Genomic DNA, 14,604 nt, shown 5'->3' with positions numbered 1-14,604 from the left:
GAAAGACAGCACACAATACAGCGGAGGTCAGCACAATTGGACTAAATCAAAAGCAAAGAAGTTTCCTGAATAAACTGAATGCTTCAAAGGCCAGCATAGCAGGGGCAGGGGTCTGGGGACCATGGTTTCAGGGGATGTCTAAGTCAATTGGTATAATAAAATCTATTAAGAAAACATTCTGCATCCCACGTTGAAGAGCGGCATCTGGGGTTTTAATTGCTAGGAAGCAGCCATCTAAGGTGCATCAATTGGTCTCAACCCACCTGGATCAAAGAAGAATGAAGAACACCGAGGACACAAGGTGATTACGAGCCCAAGAGACAGAAAGGGCCACATGAACCAGCGACTACATCATTCTGAGACCAGAAGAACTAGATGGTGCCCAGCTACATCCGATGACTGCCCTGACAGGGAACACAACAGAGAACCCCTGAGGGAGCAGGCGAGCAGTGGGATGCAGATCCCAAATTCTCATAAGACCAGACTTAATGGTCTGACTGAGACTAGAAGGACCCCAGTGGTCATGGCCCCCAGACCTTCTGTTGTCCCAGGACAGGAACCATTCCTGAAGCCAACTCTTCAGACATGGATTGGACTGGACAATGGGTTGGAGAGGGATGCTGGTGAGGAGTGAGCTTCTTAGATCAGGTTGACATTTGAGACTATGTTGACATCTCCTGCCTGGAGGGGAGATGAGAGGGTGGAGGGGGTTAGAAGCTGGTGGAATGGACACGAAAAGAGAGAGTGGAGTGAGGGAGCAGGCTGTCTCATTAGGGGGAGAGTAATTGGGAGTGCGTAGCAAGGTGTATATGGGTTTTTGTGTGAGAGACTGACTTGATTTGTAAACTTTCACTTAAAACACAATAAAAATTATTAAAAAGGGAGGGAGGGAAGGAGGGAGGGAGGGAGGGAGGGAGGGAGGAAGGAAGGAAGGAAGGAAGGAAGGAAGGAAGGAAGAAAATGCTATGGAGCATTGCCCTGAGATAATTTTTAAACCTTAGACCAAAAATACCCCCTGAAGCCTTCTTAAAACCAAATAATAGTTTTGCTTAACTAGTAAAGAATGTCTGCTTTGAGCATTATGCTCTTTTAAGATCTATCTCTATGGGATCAAATTGACAACAGCAAATTGAGAGATTAGATAGGGACCTTAGGGGCAGTGAATTTGTTAATGGGGGAGGAACAACTCAGAAAAGGGGGGTGAGAATGGTCGCACAACTCCAAGAATGTAATCAATGTCACTAAATTCTATGTGTAGAAACTGTTGAATTGGTGTATGTTTCGGTATGTATATTCTCAACAACACACACACACACACACACACAAAAACCCTATGGAGCAGTTCTTCTCTGTAACACACAGGTTTGCCATGAGTGATAATGGACTGGATAGATGCTAGGGTGGGAAGAGTCTCATTTTCATGGTCTGTAAAGTAACAGTAATAATAGACACCTCACAACCTTGGCGAGATGGTAAGATGAAGAGTTGCATGTAAAATAAAGCACTAAGCTCTGTACCTGGAACAACACAGATACCAGTCACCTTCCCACTTACAACAACAAACTTCCTGAATCTGGATCTATTTTATTCTGGTGAATTACATCCTTATATTGCCTCGGACCATCCTTCTTTTCCCCCTCTGGCCTTTGCCAAAGGAGCCTTGGTAGAGCAATGGTTATATGCTCTGCTACTAACCAAAAGGTCAGTGGTTTGAACCCACCAGCCACTCCTTTCTCCATGGAAGAAAGATGTGGCTGTCTGCTTCCGTAAAGATGACAGCCTTGGAAACCCTATGGGGCAGTTCTGCTCTGTCTTATAGGGTCACTATGAGTCAGAATTAACTTGAAGGCAATGTATTTGTTTTTTTTTTTTTTTTTTGGCCTTTGCCAATGAACTAATTTAGTTTCCTGGGATAAACAATTCAAAATCCAAGGTGACCTTCTTAGTTGCTAGTGAAAGTGTGTGGGGATTGATGTCCTGGAGGTAGACAGGGATGGAGGGGGAGCAAGCACCCTGAATTAACACACACACACACACACACACACACACACACACACGATAAGATCATCCCCCACCCATCAGAGGAGGAAGTTCATTACTGGTCACACAAAAGAAATTGGAGTGAAGACACTATCAAGGAGCAGGCAATATTTTACAATTGCTGCTCAGTTGGACAGCAGGGAGTCTTAGCCATAGGCTCTCATACTAATTAAACAGATCCCAAGGCAATTACGCCAAATGTCAAAGGCACCAGAGCAATTATATGGGCTCTGTGATAGGGCCTCAAACCGAGGCTCCATCTTTGGCCAGAAATTGACACATTTTGCAGGGCACTCAGCAAGAGAATTTTCCTGCCCTGGGAACCATTTCCAGAACTTGGCAGAGAAGAGCCGAGGCCCAGACCCCTTCCTTTCACCCTCAAAATGGAAGTCAGCCTACAGACATGCTTTGTTTCATCTGCCCAGCATTTAATTTTAATTTTGAACCAGGAGTTTAAAATTGGAAGATCTTACAAAAAATTAGATTTGCATGAAATTTTGAAAAACCCAAATGTGAGTTCATAGAGGGACTCCTTGCCCAAGGCCTGGGCTGAGCCACAGCTGCCCTCCCTCTGTGACCCAGGTCTGTCTTTTCCTCAGTCCCCGCCACTCCCTATTGCTTCCTAGCATGAGCCGCTTCTCTCATTTACTTTACCTGCTTTGGGTTTGCAGTCCCGTGTTTTAGGCTGCACCCACATTTTCCCTGTCCTAGACAACTGCTTTCAGCTCAAGTATTACTGGGCTCTGGGTCTCAGCCCTTCCAAGCATTTCTTCATGGCTCCTAGAGTGCACTCAACAAACGTGGTTAAGGTTCTAGTTGTTTCGGTGATGAGGAAGGCCTTGGAGCTGCAGCAATGATAAGGGCTTAGAGTCTAATGGGAGAGATGACAAGTCCTGAGACTCTGAGAATCAGGGTGCACAGTGCCGGGGTAGGTAGGGGTCACCAGTAAGAGGTGGGGGATGGAGCTCAGAGCACAGGGGCCTCCAGAGCCCTCCCAGAGTGAAGGGGGCTGAAGAGGGGAGGGACTGAGGAACGACTTCCATGAGGTGATGTTCAAACTAAGACTTAACCCTTGTGGCTTTCAGATTGACAGGGCTTCCAAACAGTATCAAATGGATCTCTCTGACTAAATTCACCACTTGATGAAGAAAGAAGAAAATCTTTAGACATTTCTTACTACCCACAGGCATTATGTTGTTGTTGATAGATGCCAATGAGTTGATTTCGACTCATAGCAACCCATGTGACAGACTAGAACTTCCCTGTAGGGTTTCCTAGGCTGCAATCTCTACCAGATCAGATTGCCGGGTATTTCTCCCACGGAGCCACTGGGTGAGTTTGAACTGGTAACCTTTTGGTTAGCAGCTGAGCACCTGACTGTTTGCACCACTAGCGTTCCTTACATGCGTTATATTGCTGGGGAGAAAAATGTGTGTGAGCATGGATCAGGCCCATAAGCTCCCTGAGCCTCTCCCTCAGCGGTCTGTGGTCCAGCTGGGGTTCCAGCTACCAGCTATTTGTCCCATTGCTCCAGGCTGCAACCTCATACCCCACCATGGCAAAATGCCACTGAAGGTGGTGGTGGTATTTGTGCCCTGTTACAAGGTCCCCACCATATCACCATTGTCCCCACAAGCAACGTTTCTCAAAAAGAGGTTTCTAGACCACTAGCTTCAACACTAGCAGGGGAGCTTGTCAAAAACACCAGTAATTGTCCGTCTATCTCCATTTCATACTGTGAGTGACTTAAAGGTAAGGCCCTTATCTTATTTGTCTTTCTGCTTCGAGCATCAGCAATGTTGCATATATGCAAGAATGAATATCAGCCTAAAACGGGACTATAGAAACTCAAGTCTTGTGGAGAAAAAAGCTATCCCCCTACTTGAAAAAAGTTACAGTAATGAAGCACAAAACTTACTATGAATTTCCTCATGACCAGGGTGAATGGGGACATGAAATGCTTAAAATAGTGCCTGGAACAAAATTAACAGCTCCCAAGCAAAAGATTGGGCATTTGAGTCTACCCAGAGGCACCTTGGAAGAAAGGCCTGGTGATCTGTTTCCGAAAACTCAGCCAGACCAGCTGATTCGGACTCGAGTGAGGACATGGGCAGGGTGTGTGCTGAGCCTGATCCCAGGTGACTTTGATGCTGGCAGTCTTAAGAATACCACAGTCCTGGATGATAAATTATTTGCGGGTTGGGATCCTGTCAATGTCTATACTTATTTCCACCACTGCCCCAACTCTAGAAGCTCTAAGTAAACATGCAATCAATGTAAATATAAACAGTATGCTTCAGGACAAGTCCCCAAATCTCTCCATCCCCAACCAGAATGCCACTGTTGAGGGTCACTGATGTACATACAACCAGTCACCCTTTACCTTCTTCAGGGGCTCCACATAGATTGGCACATAACAGTTTCTAGAAAACTGCACATGGAATTGAACTTAAATGCATGCCCTCTGCCTTCTGGCTGCCATCTGGCAGCCTTGGCTCAGAGGGTGAGTGGCGGTGGTGGTAGCGCTAACCCTGCTCTCCTTCCATCTCTTCCTCACCTGCAGGGGGACACCCTCTGGACACCCCGCACCTGCCCCAGGACCTGCCTGCAGGACTCTCAGCAAATATCAGTAAGGATTATTTGAAGTTTTCTTAGGCAACCCAGCTGGGCAGAAATTTGTCTAGGATACCGGCAGAGGAAATTACCCCTTCTGAATATACCCAAGAGCCACTTACTGCAGTGGCATTCTCAGTAAAGTGATTCAAGTGGGACCCAAAGGAACTCTCCCCTCAGGGACTCTGCCTGAGACTTCACCACTGGTCACTCCTTTGAGACAAAGTTCTGAAAGCTCCCATCAAAAGGCAAAGGTCAGCCAAAGGAGGAAAGCAGGAGAAGGAAGTAAACATGCTGGTCATGAGCATTAATATGGTAACTGTATCTTAGCATTAAATGGAGCTCTGAGCTCCCTAGAAGGTAGGACATAAAGAGATAGAGGTGTACTGCAATGCTCTGGTTATAAGGAAGAAGAGCCTCTGTTTGTTCCTTAGGGAAAGGAAAGTTTTCCTGGTGCTGGAGCTTATAGATTTGTCAGGTGGGTCTTACGTGGGCATCACTAAGGAACGCAATGTGTTATGAACTAGTTGATGATGTCAGCTCTGAATCAAGGGGTGATTACCACCCTTTCAGAGAGGTGAGCTGAATTGATCAAATGATTTATCCATGAGCCTATGCAAGCTAAGTGATCAGGTTCCACCCAGACTCCAAGGACAAGTAGCCTCTCTCCAAATGGCATAACCCCAATGGGAAGTGCAATGCCCAACAAGGGGTCTTCTTCAGCTAGACATTTAGACTCACAGGTCACGCTCAGCACTTAGAGGGATGAAGGCCAGAAAACATGTGCCCACAGGGCATCGCCAGCTTAGAAGCTTTGTTCTCTGTAGGAGTCAGTATCTGGAGTAACAACTTCAGAGAGATAATTTCAGGACGTCCAAGGAAACCAGTTACATGAGACATCACACTCAGGGAGACCTAGAATGATGACTTCCCACCCGGAAGTCTATTTATAGCTCATCCATAGTTCCTTGCAGTCCAGATACACCTCACCAGCCATGTTGCCTAGTAACAGTTTACATTTCACCCTCTTCAGGTTTCCAGGGTAACACAGTTAGAAAGTTAATCCAAGGTCAAATTTGCCCTTAAAGAAAGGAGAAAGGGCTTTACTCATGCTTTACCCAAGAGGTGGGCAGGGCTAGCGGGAAAGGAACTAAGGCCCTCTAATTTGTTTTCTCCATCTTCTACTTAGATATCACATTCTTCAATGGGATGTTTAAAAACGTGGAAAGCGTGGCTGAAATTTTTGGTAAGTTAAATCTGAAATGACCTTTATCCACCAAGCGCCTGGCACTTAGTAGGTGCTCAAATACTATGAATGTCTGTACCTCTTCTCCTCCTACATGGGCTTTTAGTTCTCTAGGCTATAGACTCTCCAGACCGTATCACATAGGATATAGTCAGTCAATTAATGGTGATTTTTAAAAATAATAAACAAATTATTACACCAAATAAACAGCCTGAAGGCACCTGGATTGGTGCAGTGGCTCAACACTGGTATCAGAGACCCAGCAGCCTGGTGCTTTCTTTCCTCTCTGGGTCCCTGAGCATGTTGGGCTTTCAACTTTTGGCTTGGAGCCTCATGATTACAAGGTGGCTGCTGCAGTGCCAGCCAGCACATCCTCACCCACATTCAAGGAAAAAGAAAAATGCAGATAAAAAAGGATCTTCTTCTTACATGCCTCTCCTCTTTTATAGGAACAAAATCTCTCCCAGAAGCCCCTAACAGATTTCCCTTAAGTTTTGTTAGCTAGGTCTGGGTCACATTCTCAGCTCTAGACCAATCACTGGCATGGAAATTTCCATGACAAGCTAAGAATTATCATGAAACATCCCCAGGGACTTGGGGAGAAGGCTTGGCTTCCCTGAGTACTTTTCAGTTTTGTTAGTAAAGAAAAAGGGCTAAAATGGCTGTTAGGTGGCAAGCAGCAGAGACCATGACTTATAAACGTGCTTCCTTCAATTGTTCACAGTGGTTCTGAGTATGCAGTAGGTGCTTAGGGGGTTAATGGCAAATGGCATGTCAAGTCTTACGAGGTAGTCATCAACCCCAACTACAGGAAGTCCAGGGAGTGGGCTCCCTCCTGGACTCTGGTTCCCAGGCCCACCAGCCTCTTCTCTCTCCTCCTCCTACAGACTGCCTGGGCTCCCACTTCACCTGGCTGGAAGCTGTCTTCACCAACTTCCCCATTCTGCTTCAATTTGTGAACGGTATGAAGTGCGTGGCTGACCTCTGCCCCCGGGACCTGAAAGACTATGGCTGTGCCTGCAGGTTTGAGATGGAAGGTCTGCCTGTGGATGAGTCTGACAGGTGAGAGAGATCAACAGGTGAGCAAGAGCAAAAGGGGAGCTCACGGGAGCCCTGGCTGATGCCTTGGGCAGAGTGCAGACATGGAAAACTCCCTGGACTGGGACTTGAGAGAGCTCTTCATTCTATTACTTATGTTGGGTGACTGGTTTCCTCATCCTTCACCTGGGAGTGTGATCTGTGATCTGCTCACGTTCTAGGGCATTATCAGGATCCAGTGTCATGTCTGAGAAGCAAAGCTCCACTTTAGTGTTTCTCAAAGTTTAGAGAATCAGGACTTATATCAGAACCACCGGGATACTTGCTAAAATGCAGATGCCTGAGACCCCCTCCCAGGCCCCTTGGCTCAGAATAAGGAGAACCTGGAAGGCTGAATTTTAAACAAGACCCCCAGGCGGTCTGCAAGCATAACAAAATTTGAGAATTATTTTTTAATCAGAGCTGTCCCTGAATAAAATAACCACCTGAATAGCCACCAGGGGTAAAGAAACTATGAAGGGTTTTGTTCAATATTTAGCAAACATGCACCAACAACGTATGAACATTGTCCCAAACAATGTCCCAAACAATAAACAGAGCACTATCCTTGCTGCCAGGAGGTGGGGGTCTGGTGGGGAATACAGAGAAAATGCAGTGGCCGGTAGGGACGTGCAAAACCCCTGCAGACAAGGGAAATGCGGCTGACATCAGAGACCCAGCCGACTGACAGCAAAACCTCAGTGCTCACCTCCCATCAAGTGTTAGCAAGGACATGACAAGTAGAGACTGGTAATCGGTCGATTGGGACATCCACCAGTTAGGGAAATGTGGGGGTATCTGTTAAAATCGTAAAACATATTTCCTACGACCTGGCAATTCCAGTTCTCTACTATTTGCTTCTACTATTCTACTTCTCCGTTTACTCTGCGACCTTAGGGAAAGTATCCAACTTCTTGTGTTACAGTTTCATCGTCTCTACAGTGAAGATAACAGTAGTATCTACCTCACAGAGTTGTTAATTAGGATTAAGTTACCAAATTAAAGTGATTGGGAACTCTACCTGGCTTGTTAAGTTTTCAAGAGTATCAGTAATTGGTAGTAATAGTAACAGTGGAAGTAACAGTAGTAACAGCAGCAGGAGTAATAGTAGTAGCAGGGCTATAGTAGTAATAATGATAAAGACAGTGGTAGTAGTAGCAACAGTAACAGGAATAGTAACAGTAGCGGTAGTAACAGCAGCAGCAGCAGTAGTAGGTTTGTAGTAGCAGCAGTAGTAGCCGTAGAAACAGTAGTAGGGCTGGAGTAGTAGTAACAGTAGTAGGGCTGGAGTAGTAGTGAGAGTAACAATAGTAGTAGCAGTAGCAACAGCAGCAGGAGTAGTGGGATTACAGTACTAACAGTAGCAGTAGTAGGAACAGCAGCAGCAGCAAAATAGAAGCAGGAAATTGAAGCCAGGTCTCAACTCTACCCCATGGACTATGTCCCCACCCCACTGGTGTTTCGTTGTTCGTCGCTGTTGAGTCAGCTCGTGGTGACCTTACGTATAATGGATGATCATGACTTGCCTAAGATCACATCTCTCAGCACTACATCAGACAGATGTATTCTGTTATGATCCATAAAGTTTTCATTGGCTAATTTTCAGAAGTAGATTGCCAGGCCTTTTTTCCTAGTCCATCTTAGTCTGGAAGCTCTGCTGAAACCTGTCCACCATGGGTGACCTGCTGGTATTTGAAATATCAGTGGCATAGCATCCAACATCACAGCAACGTGCAGGCCATCACAGGACGACACACTGATGGGTAGTAGACTCATATTAGACCTGTGCTCAAGTCCACATGATAGAGTGTGTGCTCTGGCCTACACAGATTCATGGAAGGAGGGAAGGAATTTCTTTACAATATATTCACAGCTCATCACCTGCCCTGGCCTTTCTCTTCTAGGACCCCTTCTTTGAATGTCTTGACTCCTAGGTACTTGGGAAAACCTTCTCTGTGCTCCCAAACACCTTCATTTCCCTCCCCCACATGTGCCATGCTGGGAAGTATGTGTTCACACCACCTACCTCCCTGCTCAACCCCATGTCCCTCTAGGGGAGGTCTGTACTCTATTCTTTGTTTGCACCGATGAGAGTTCCTGACACCTGGTAGGAGCTCAATAAATGAACCCATTGAGTGGATGGTCAATTAGCCACTAGCTCTGCTTTTCAGAGATTCAAAATAAGCACATTAATTAAAAAGTGGCATACCCTTGGTTGGCAAGGAATAAAGGCTTTGGAATTAAAAAAAAATCTGCCCACCTCCAGACCTCCAAGTGAGGAGACAGTTTCCCATCTCAGGGGCCATGAGCAAACCAACACTTCAAGCTCAATCCTTAGCATTCAGACGGAGGCGGTGGGCATGGTACCAGGCCTACTTCTGGGCACATGTTTCCCTGGCTGTCCTCCCCCGCCACTTCCTTTACATATTAAAAACACCTTATAAACTTAGAAGTCAAAGAAATGAAGCAGTAATTCAATACTGTCTTCAACACAAAAGGTATGATCAAAGGACCAATGTCAATAAACTGACAGGCCGGTGGGTCACACCCAGTTTCAATGAATTTACACGGTTCGATTGATGGGGGCAGGATTTCCAAACTCCTGGAGGACGGGCCATTCCTATCTTGAACCTACACACCAGATTCCAAAATGAAATAATTGCCACCATTTCATGAGTGCCTACAGAGTGGCAGAATCTCTGTAGATGTTTTCTGGAATCTGAACAAAATCCTTATAAGCTGATGTTGTTAGCTGCCATCGAGTCACTCCTGACTCATAGTAACCCCCTGCACAAAGGGATGAAACGCTGCCCAGTCCTGCCTCATCCCCACGATCAGTTGCAGATCGGACCATTGTGATCCATACGGTTATCACTGATGGATGGTTGGAAGCAGATCGCCAGGCCTTTCTTCCTAGCCCATGTTGGTCGGGAAGCTCTGTTGAAACGTGTTTAGCATCATAGCAACATGCACGTCCCCACTGACAGATAGTTGGTGGTTGCCCGTGTGGTGCATTGCCCAGGGGTTGAACTCAGGTCTCCCTCATGGAAGGCGAGAATTCTACCACTGAACCACTTTATAATTAAAAAACAAACCAAACCTGCGACTCAGAGTGACCCTATAGGACAGAGTAGAACTTCCTCATTGGGTTTCCAAAGAGAGGCTGGTGGATTTGAACTGCTGACTTTTTGGTTAGCAGCCAAGCCCTTAACCACTGCACCACCAGAGCTCCCCTTACAAGTTAGGTAGTGCTTATTCAAGGTTGCTGCCTGAATTTTTTTTTTTCTTCTTTACATTTGTCTCCACTGCCTTCTTGTCTACACTGCTGGTGCCGTGTGACTGTCCACATTCAGTGTCATCCTTGTTCTGTGGCCTCCTTGACCTTGGGCAAGTTACAGAGCCCCCTGAGCCTCCGTCTCCACATGTGTAAATGCTGGTAATAGTGCCTGCTGCAGAGGACCCATGTGAGGGCTAAATGAGCTCATACTTGCATGGTACTCAGAGCAGAGACTGGCTCACAGTAAGCACTCAACACATGTTACCTGCTGTAATGCTAAGAATTATCATGATGACTACTGTCTTAGTTACCTAGTGCTGCTGTAACAGAAATACCACAAGTGCATGGCTTTAACAAACAATTTTATTCTCTCACAGTCTAGGAGGCTAGAAGTCCAAATTCAGGGTGCCAGCTCAACGGGGAGGCTTTCTCTCTCTGTCAGCTCCAGGGGAAGGTCTTTGTCATCAGTGTTCCCCTATCAAGGACCTTCTTGGCGCTGGGATCCGAGGTCCGAAGGATGCTCTATTCTCCTGGCTCTTGTTTCTTGGTGGTATGAGGTCCCCATGTCTCTCTGCTCGATTCTCTCTTTTATACCTCAAAAGAGGTTGGTGTAAAACACAACCTAATCTTGTAGATTCAGTCCTGCCTCATTAACATAACCACCTCCAATCCTGTGTCATTAACATTATAGAATTAGACTTTATAACACACAGGAAAATCACATCAGATAAAATGGTGGACACAATACTGGGAACCATGGCCCAGCCAAGTTGACACACAATTTTTTTTTTTAAATTGTACTTTAGACAAAGGTTTACAAAACAAACTAGTTTCTCATTAAACAGTTAGTACACATATTGCTTTATGACATTGGTTAACAACTCTATGACATGTCAACACTCTCCCTTCTCGACCTCGGGTTCCCTATTACCAGCTTTCCTGTCCCCTCCTGCCTTCTAGCCCTTGCCCCTGGGCTGTTATGCCCGTTTAGTCTAATTTTTATGGGTCTGTCTAATCTTTGGCTGAAGGGTGAACCTGAGGAATGACTTCATTACTGAACTAAAAGGGTGCCTGGGGGGCATTGACACATTTTGGGGGACACAGTTCAACCCATGACAACTATGGAGCAAGGGAGATTAAGATGTCTGAGTTCAGGAGCTCCTTGGTCAGCCAGAGTCAGGTCCTGCTCTGCTCTGTGTCCCCACGAGCGTCCTGGCTCCTGCTTTGCCCTCAGACCAGACTCCACCTTCAGCCCTCCCCAGGCTCAGCACCGGGGTCCTGCCTTCGCTTCATGCCCCAGCCTCTTCATACTCAGCAGGCTCTCTGTCCCCTTTTCCTCCAGGACCATGGGGCAAGGCCTCTGCTCATGAATCTCAGCTTCAACAGGGACCTGGGAGCAATTGCCTGGCCCCCCCTGTCCTTAATCTCCCTTGCTCCGTGGCTGCACCAACCTCCAGAAAGAAGCACACTGTCCAGGGGTTGATCCTTAAGAAACAAGCAACAACAAAGCCACGTTGATGCTTGCAGGGGGTGGGGAGGCTGCTTAGGGCAGGAGAACCAGCACAGGCTGTGGAGGTGGGTAACCCTGGCCTCCAGCCCACTGAGTCACTTACCTTTAGAATGGCACTTGTGCTGAAAGCTGGACTCTGAGCCTGCATGCCTGCCTTCAACCCCAGCTCGGCCACGGAGTAGCTGTGCAGGCCTTGGACAAGTTGCTCAACCTCTCTGTACCTCAGATTCCTCATCCATAAAATAAGGCTAACCCAGCCTCACCCACAGGATTGTGGTGGTTGTTAAGTGTGCTTACACATGTAGAGGGCTCAGAGCGGTCCCTGGCATGATCAAAAGTCCCCATATGAGTGCCAGTCTCTGAGACTCGGTTTCCCCAGTGTTAGATGGCAATGACAATTGCCTCCTAAAGTTGTACTGGAGAGAGGTAAGTGCAAGGTCAGGTAAAGCTCAGCCACTGATAATTGGGGGAACCAGGATGCAAATCTACTCAGCCTGGCTGTTGTTGTTGCGGTGTGCTGTCGAGTCAATTCCAAGTCATAGTGAATATATACTACAGAGTAGGACTGCCCCACAGGGTTTCCTAGGCTGTAATCTTTATGGGAGCAGGGCGCCAGGTCTTTCTCCCATGGAGCGACTGGTGGGTTTGAACTGCTAACTTTTCATTTAGCAGCCGGACACTTAATCATTGCATCACCAGTCTGGCTGTAAAGCACCCATTGCCTTTGTGTCAATTCCGACTCATAGCAACCCTAAAGGACAGGGTAGAACTGCCCCATAGGATTTCCAAGGAGTGCCTGGTGGATTTGAACTGCTGACTTTTTGGTTGGGAGACGTAGCTCTTAACCACTATGCCACCACGTAAAACAGCAGATTCAAAGTGTGTGTATTTGTGTGCACCCACATGCATTTGCACTGAGTGTTTGAGATAGTCTCCCAGTCGGAACCCATGCTCTAACCCTAACCCTGTCCTGCCCTGCCATAGCTGCTGCTTCCAGCACCGGAAGTGCTACGAGGACGCCGCTGAGACGGACTGCCTCCAGGACCCCACCAAGCTTCCCATGGAGGTCAACTGCATCAGCAGGAGCATCACGTGTGGTAAGCATCCCCAGGTGGCCCTGGGGTCTGGGCTGAGAAATGTCAGCCCAGGAATCCCAGGCCTGGGCCAGTCTGAGGGCTCCCAGGTCATCGTTGCCAATGGTCATCATTGCCAACCATCACCTCCAATGGCAACACCATCATGACCGTCCAGTGATACAGTATGTTAGATAATACAACAGCTATGGAGGGAAATGAGCCAGGGAAAAGGAAGAGGGAGGGCTGGGGTAGGGTTCCTATTTAAGTAGGAAGATCCAGGCAAGCCTCCTGAGACAATGACAGTTGAGCAAAGACATAAAGAGGCAGTAAGAGATCCAGGTGGAGACCTGGAAGAAGAGCAATCCAGACCGAGGAACCAGCGAGTGGACAGGCCCTGAGGCTCGAGGATGCCTGGTATGTCTGAGAAATAAGGGGGCCAGTGTGATGGAAGTGGGGTGATGAGCGAGATGGAAGGGGATGACGTTTGAGAAGGAAAAAGGGGTAGTCGGGGGCAAATCATGTGATGTTTCCTAGCTACAGTAGCCCCCAGACTTCTACCTGGGTTGAGAAGTCGTCGGAGCATGTTTAGCAACAGCAACGACAAAAACATGGTGTGATCCGTGATTTTAAGGGATCACTCTGACTCCTTAATGAGGACAGACTGGGCAGCAAGAGAGGAGGGATGGGGACTAGCTTGTAGGCCACTGATATAACCCAGGCAGAGATGATGGGTAGCTTGGCCAACAGTGGTAGCCTGCAATGGGGAGATGTGGTCTGACTCTAAATACCTGGATGTGCGGCCGATAGGATGGATGGATGGACTGGGTGTGAGTGTGAAAGAAAAGGCCTGAATAGGATTCCCAAGGGCCTAAGCAACTGAAAAGATGGAGTTGGCATTAGTGAGATGAGAAAGATGGAAGAGGAGCGAGTTTGTGTGGGGCAGATCAGGAGTTCAGTTTTGGGGTTTGCCAACCTGCTCTGCCCTTGCTCTGTGTAGAGTCCCAGGACACTTGTGAGCACCTCCTGTGCACCTGTGACAAAGCTGCCATAGAGTGCTTGGCTCATTCCAGCATCAACTCCTCTCTCAACCACCTGGACCCCTCTTTCTGTCTGACTCAGACTCCAGGTAGGAAGAACAGGGTACTGCATGAGCAGCAGGGTTGGTGAGCAGGGGCAGAAGCTGGTGTGGATAGGTACCCTCAGATGCCAAGCCCAGTACCCTCCAATCTGCCCCCAGACCCACCATCTAACAGACCTTCCCAATGGGTTTGTTTTCCAGAGACAACCAGCAGGAAAGAACTGACGACTCTTCTGCCCAGAGGTAAGGCCCCCTGGGGAAGCTGGCTCTTACTTGGCCACAGGGGGCCAGACTGGTGATGCGGACGGTGGACACACCTCCTCCACCCAGCCTGCCTCACTGAGCTGGGAGCACCAGAGATGTCCCTCTCCCCTGCCAAGAGATACAATTCCTTCTAATAAGCCCAGCTCAAACACCCACATTCTCATGGCCCCAGCGCAAGCCCTGGCCCTTGGTACTTGGATAGCCTTGAACTGGATTAAAAAAAAAAAAAAAATTTTTTTTTTTTTTTAACTGGATTAGACAGGATGAAAACCCCAAGTTCTTTCTCTCTTTCTATAGAGTCACAGGCCTGGTGTGCCCTCCTGCAGTGTGACCAGACAGGGCCTGGTGTGCCCAGAGAGCCCTGCCTCTCCCAACCAGGCACACTCTGGGCAGGGGACCTCCCCAGAGCAGGCCTGCTGCCCT

The 14,604-nt window shown here is 47.6% G+C and overlaps 1 protein-coding gene across 1 annotated transcript in view; it reads left to right on the top strand.

Annotated features, from left to right (window-relative positions):
- The window catches only part of OC90 (otoconin 90), a 45,973-nt gene that overhangs the window by 17,029 nt on the left and 14,340 nt on the right, over nt 1–14,604 (top strand). The window contains exons 2-7 of the mRNA XM_010588557.3: nt 4,604–4,669; nt 5,843–5,899; nt 6,787–6,961; nt 12,748–12,860; nt 13,837–13,965; nt 14,119–14,160. Of these exons, the coding sequence (XP_010586859.1) occupies nt 4,604–4,669; nt 5,843–5,899; nt 6,787–6,961; nt 12,748–12,860; nt 13,837–13,965; nt 14,119–14,160 (582 nt within the window). The remainder of the gene's footprint in view (nt 1–4,603; nt 4,670–5,842; nt 5,900–6,786; nt 6,962–12,747; nt 12,861–13,836; nt 13,966–14,118; nt 14,161–14,604) is intronic.

This window comes from Loxodonta africana, chromosome 14, assembly GCF_030014295.1.
Source record: "Loxodonta africana isolate mLoxAfr1 chromosome 14, mLoxAfr1.hap2, whole genome shotgun sequence".
In the NCBI taxonomy this organism is placed as follows: Eukaryota; Metazoa; Chordata; class Mammalia; order Proboscidea; family Elephantidae; genus Loxodonta; species Loxodonta africana.
Note: the sequence above shows the minus strand (reverse complement) of the source record. Positions and strands in the feature narration are given on the sequence as shown.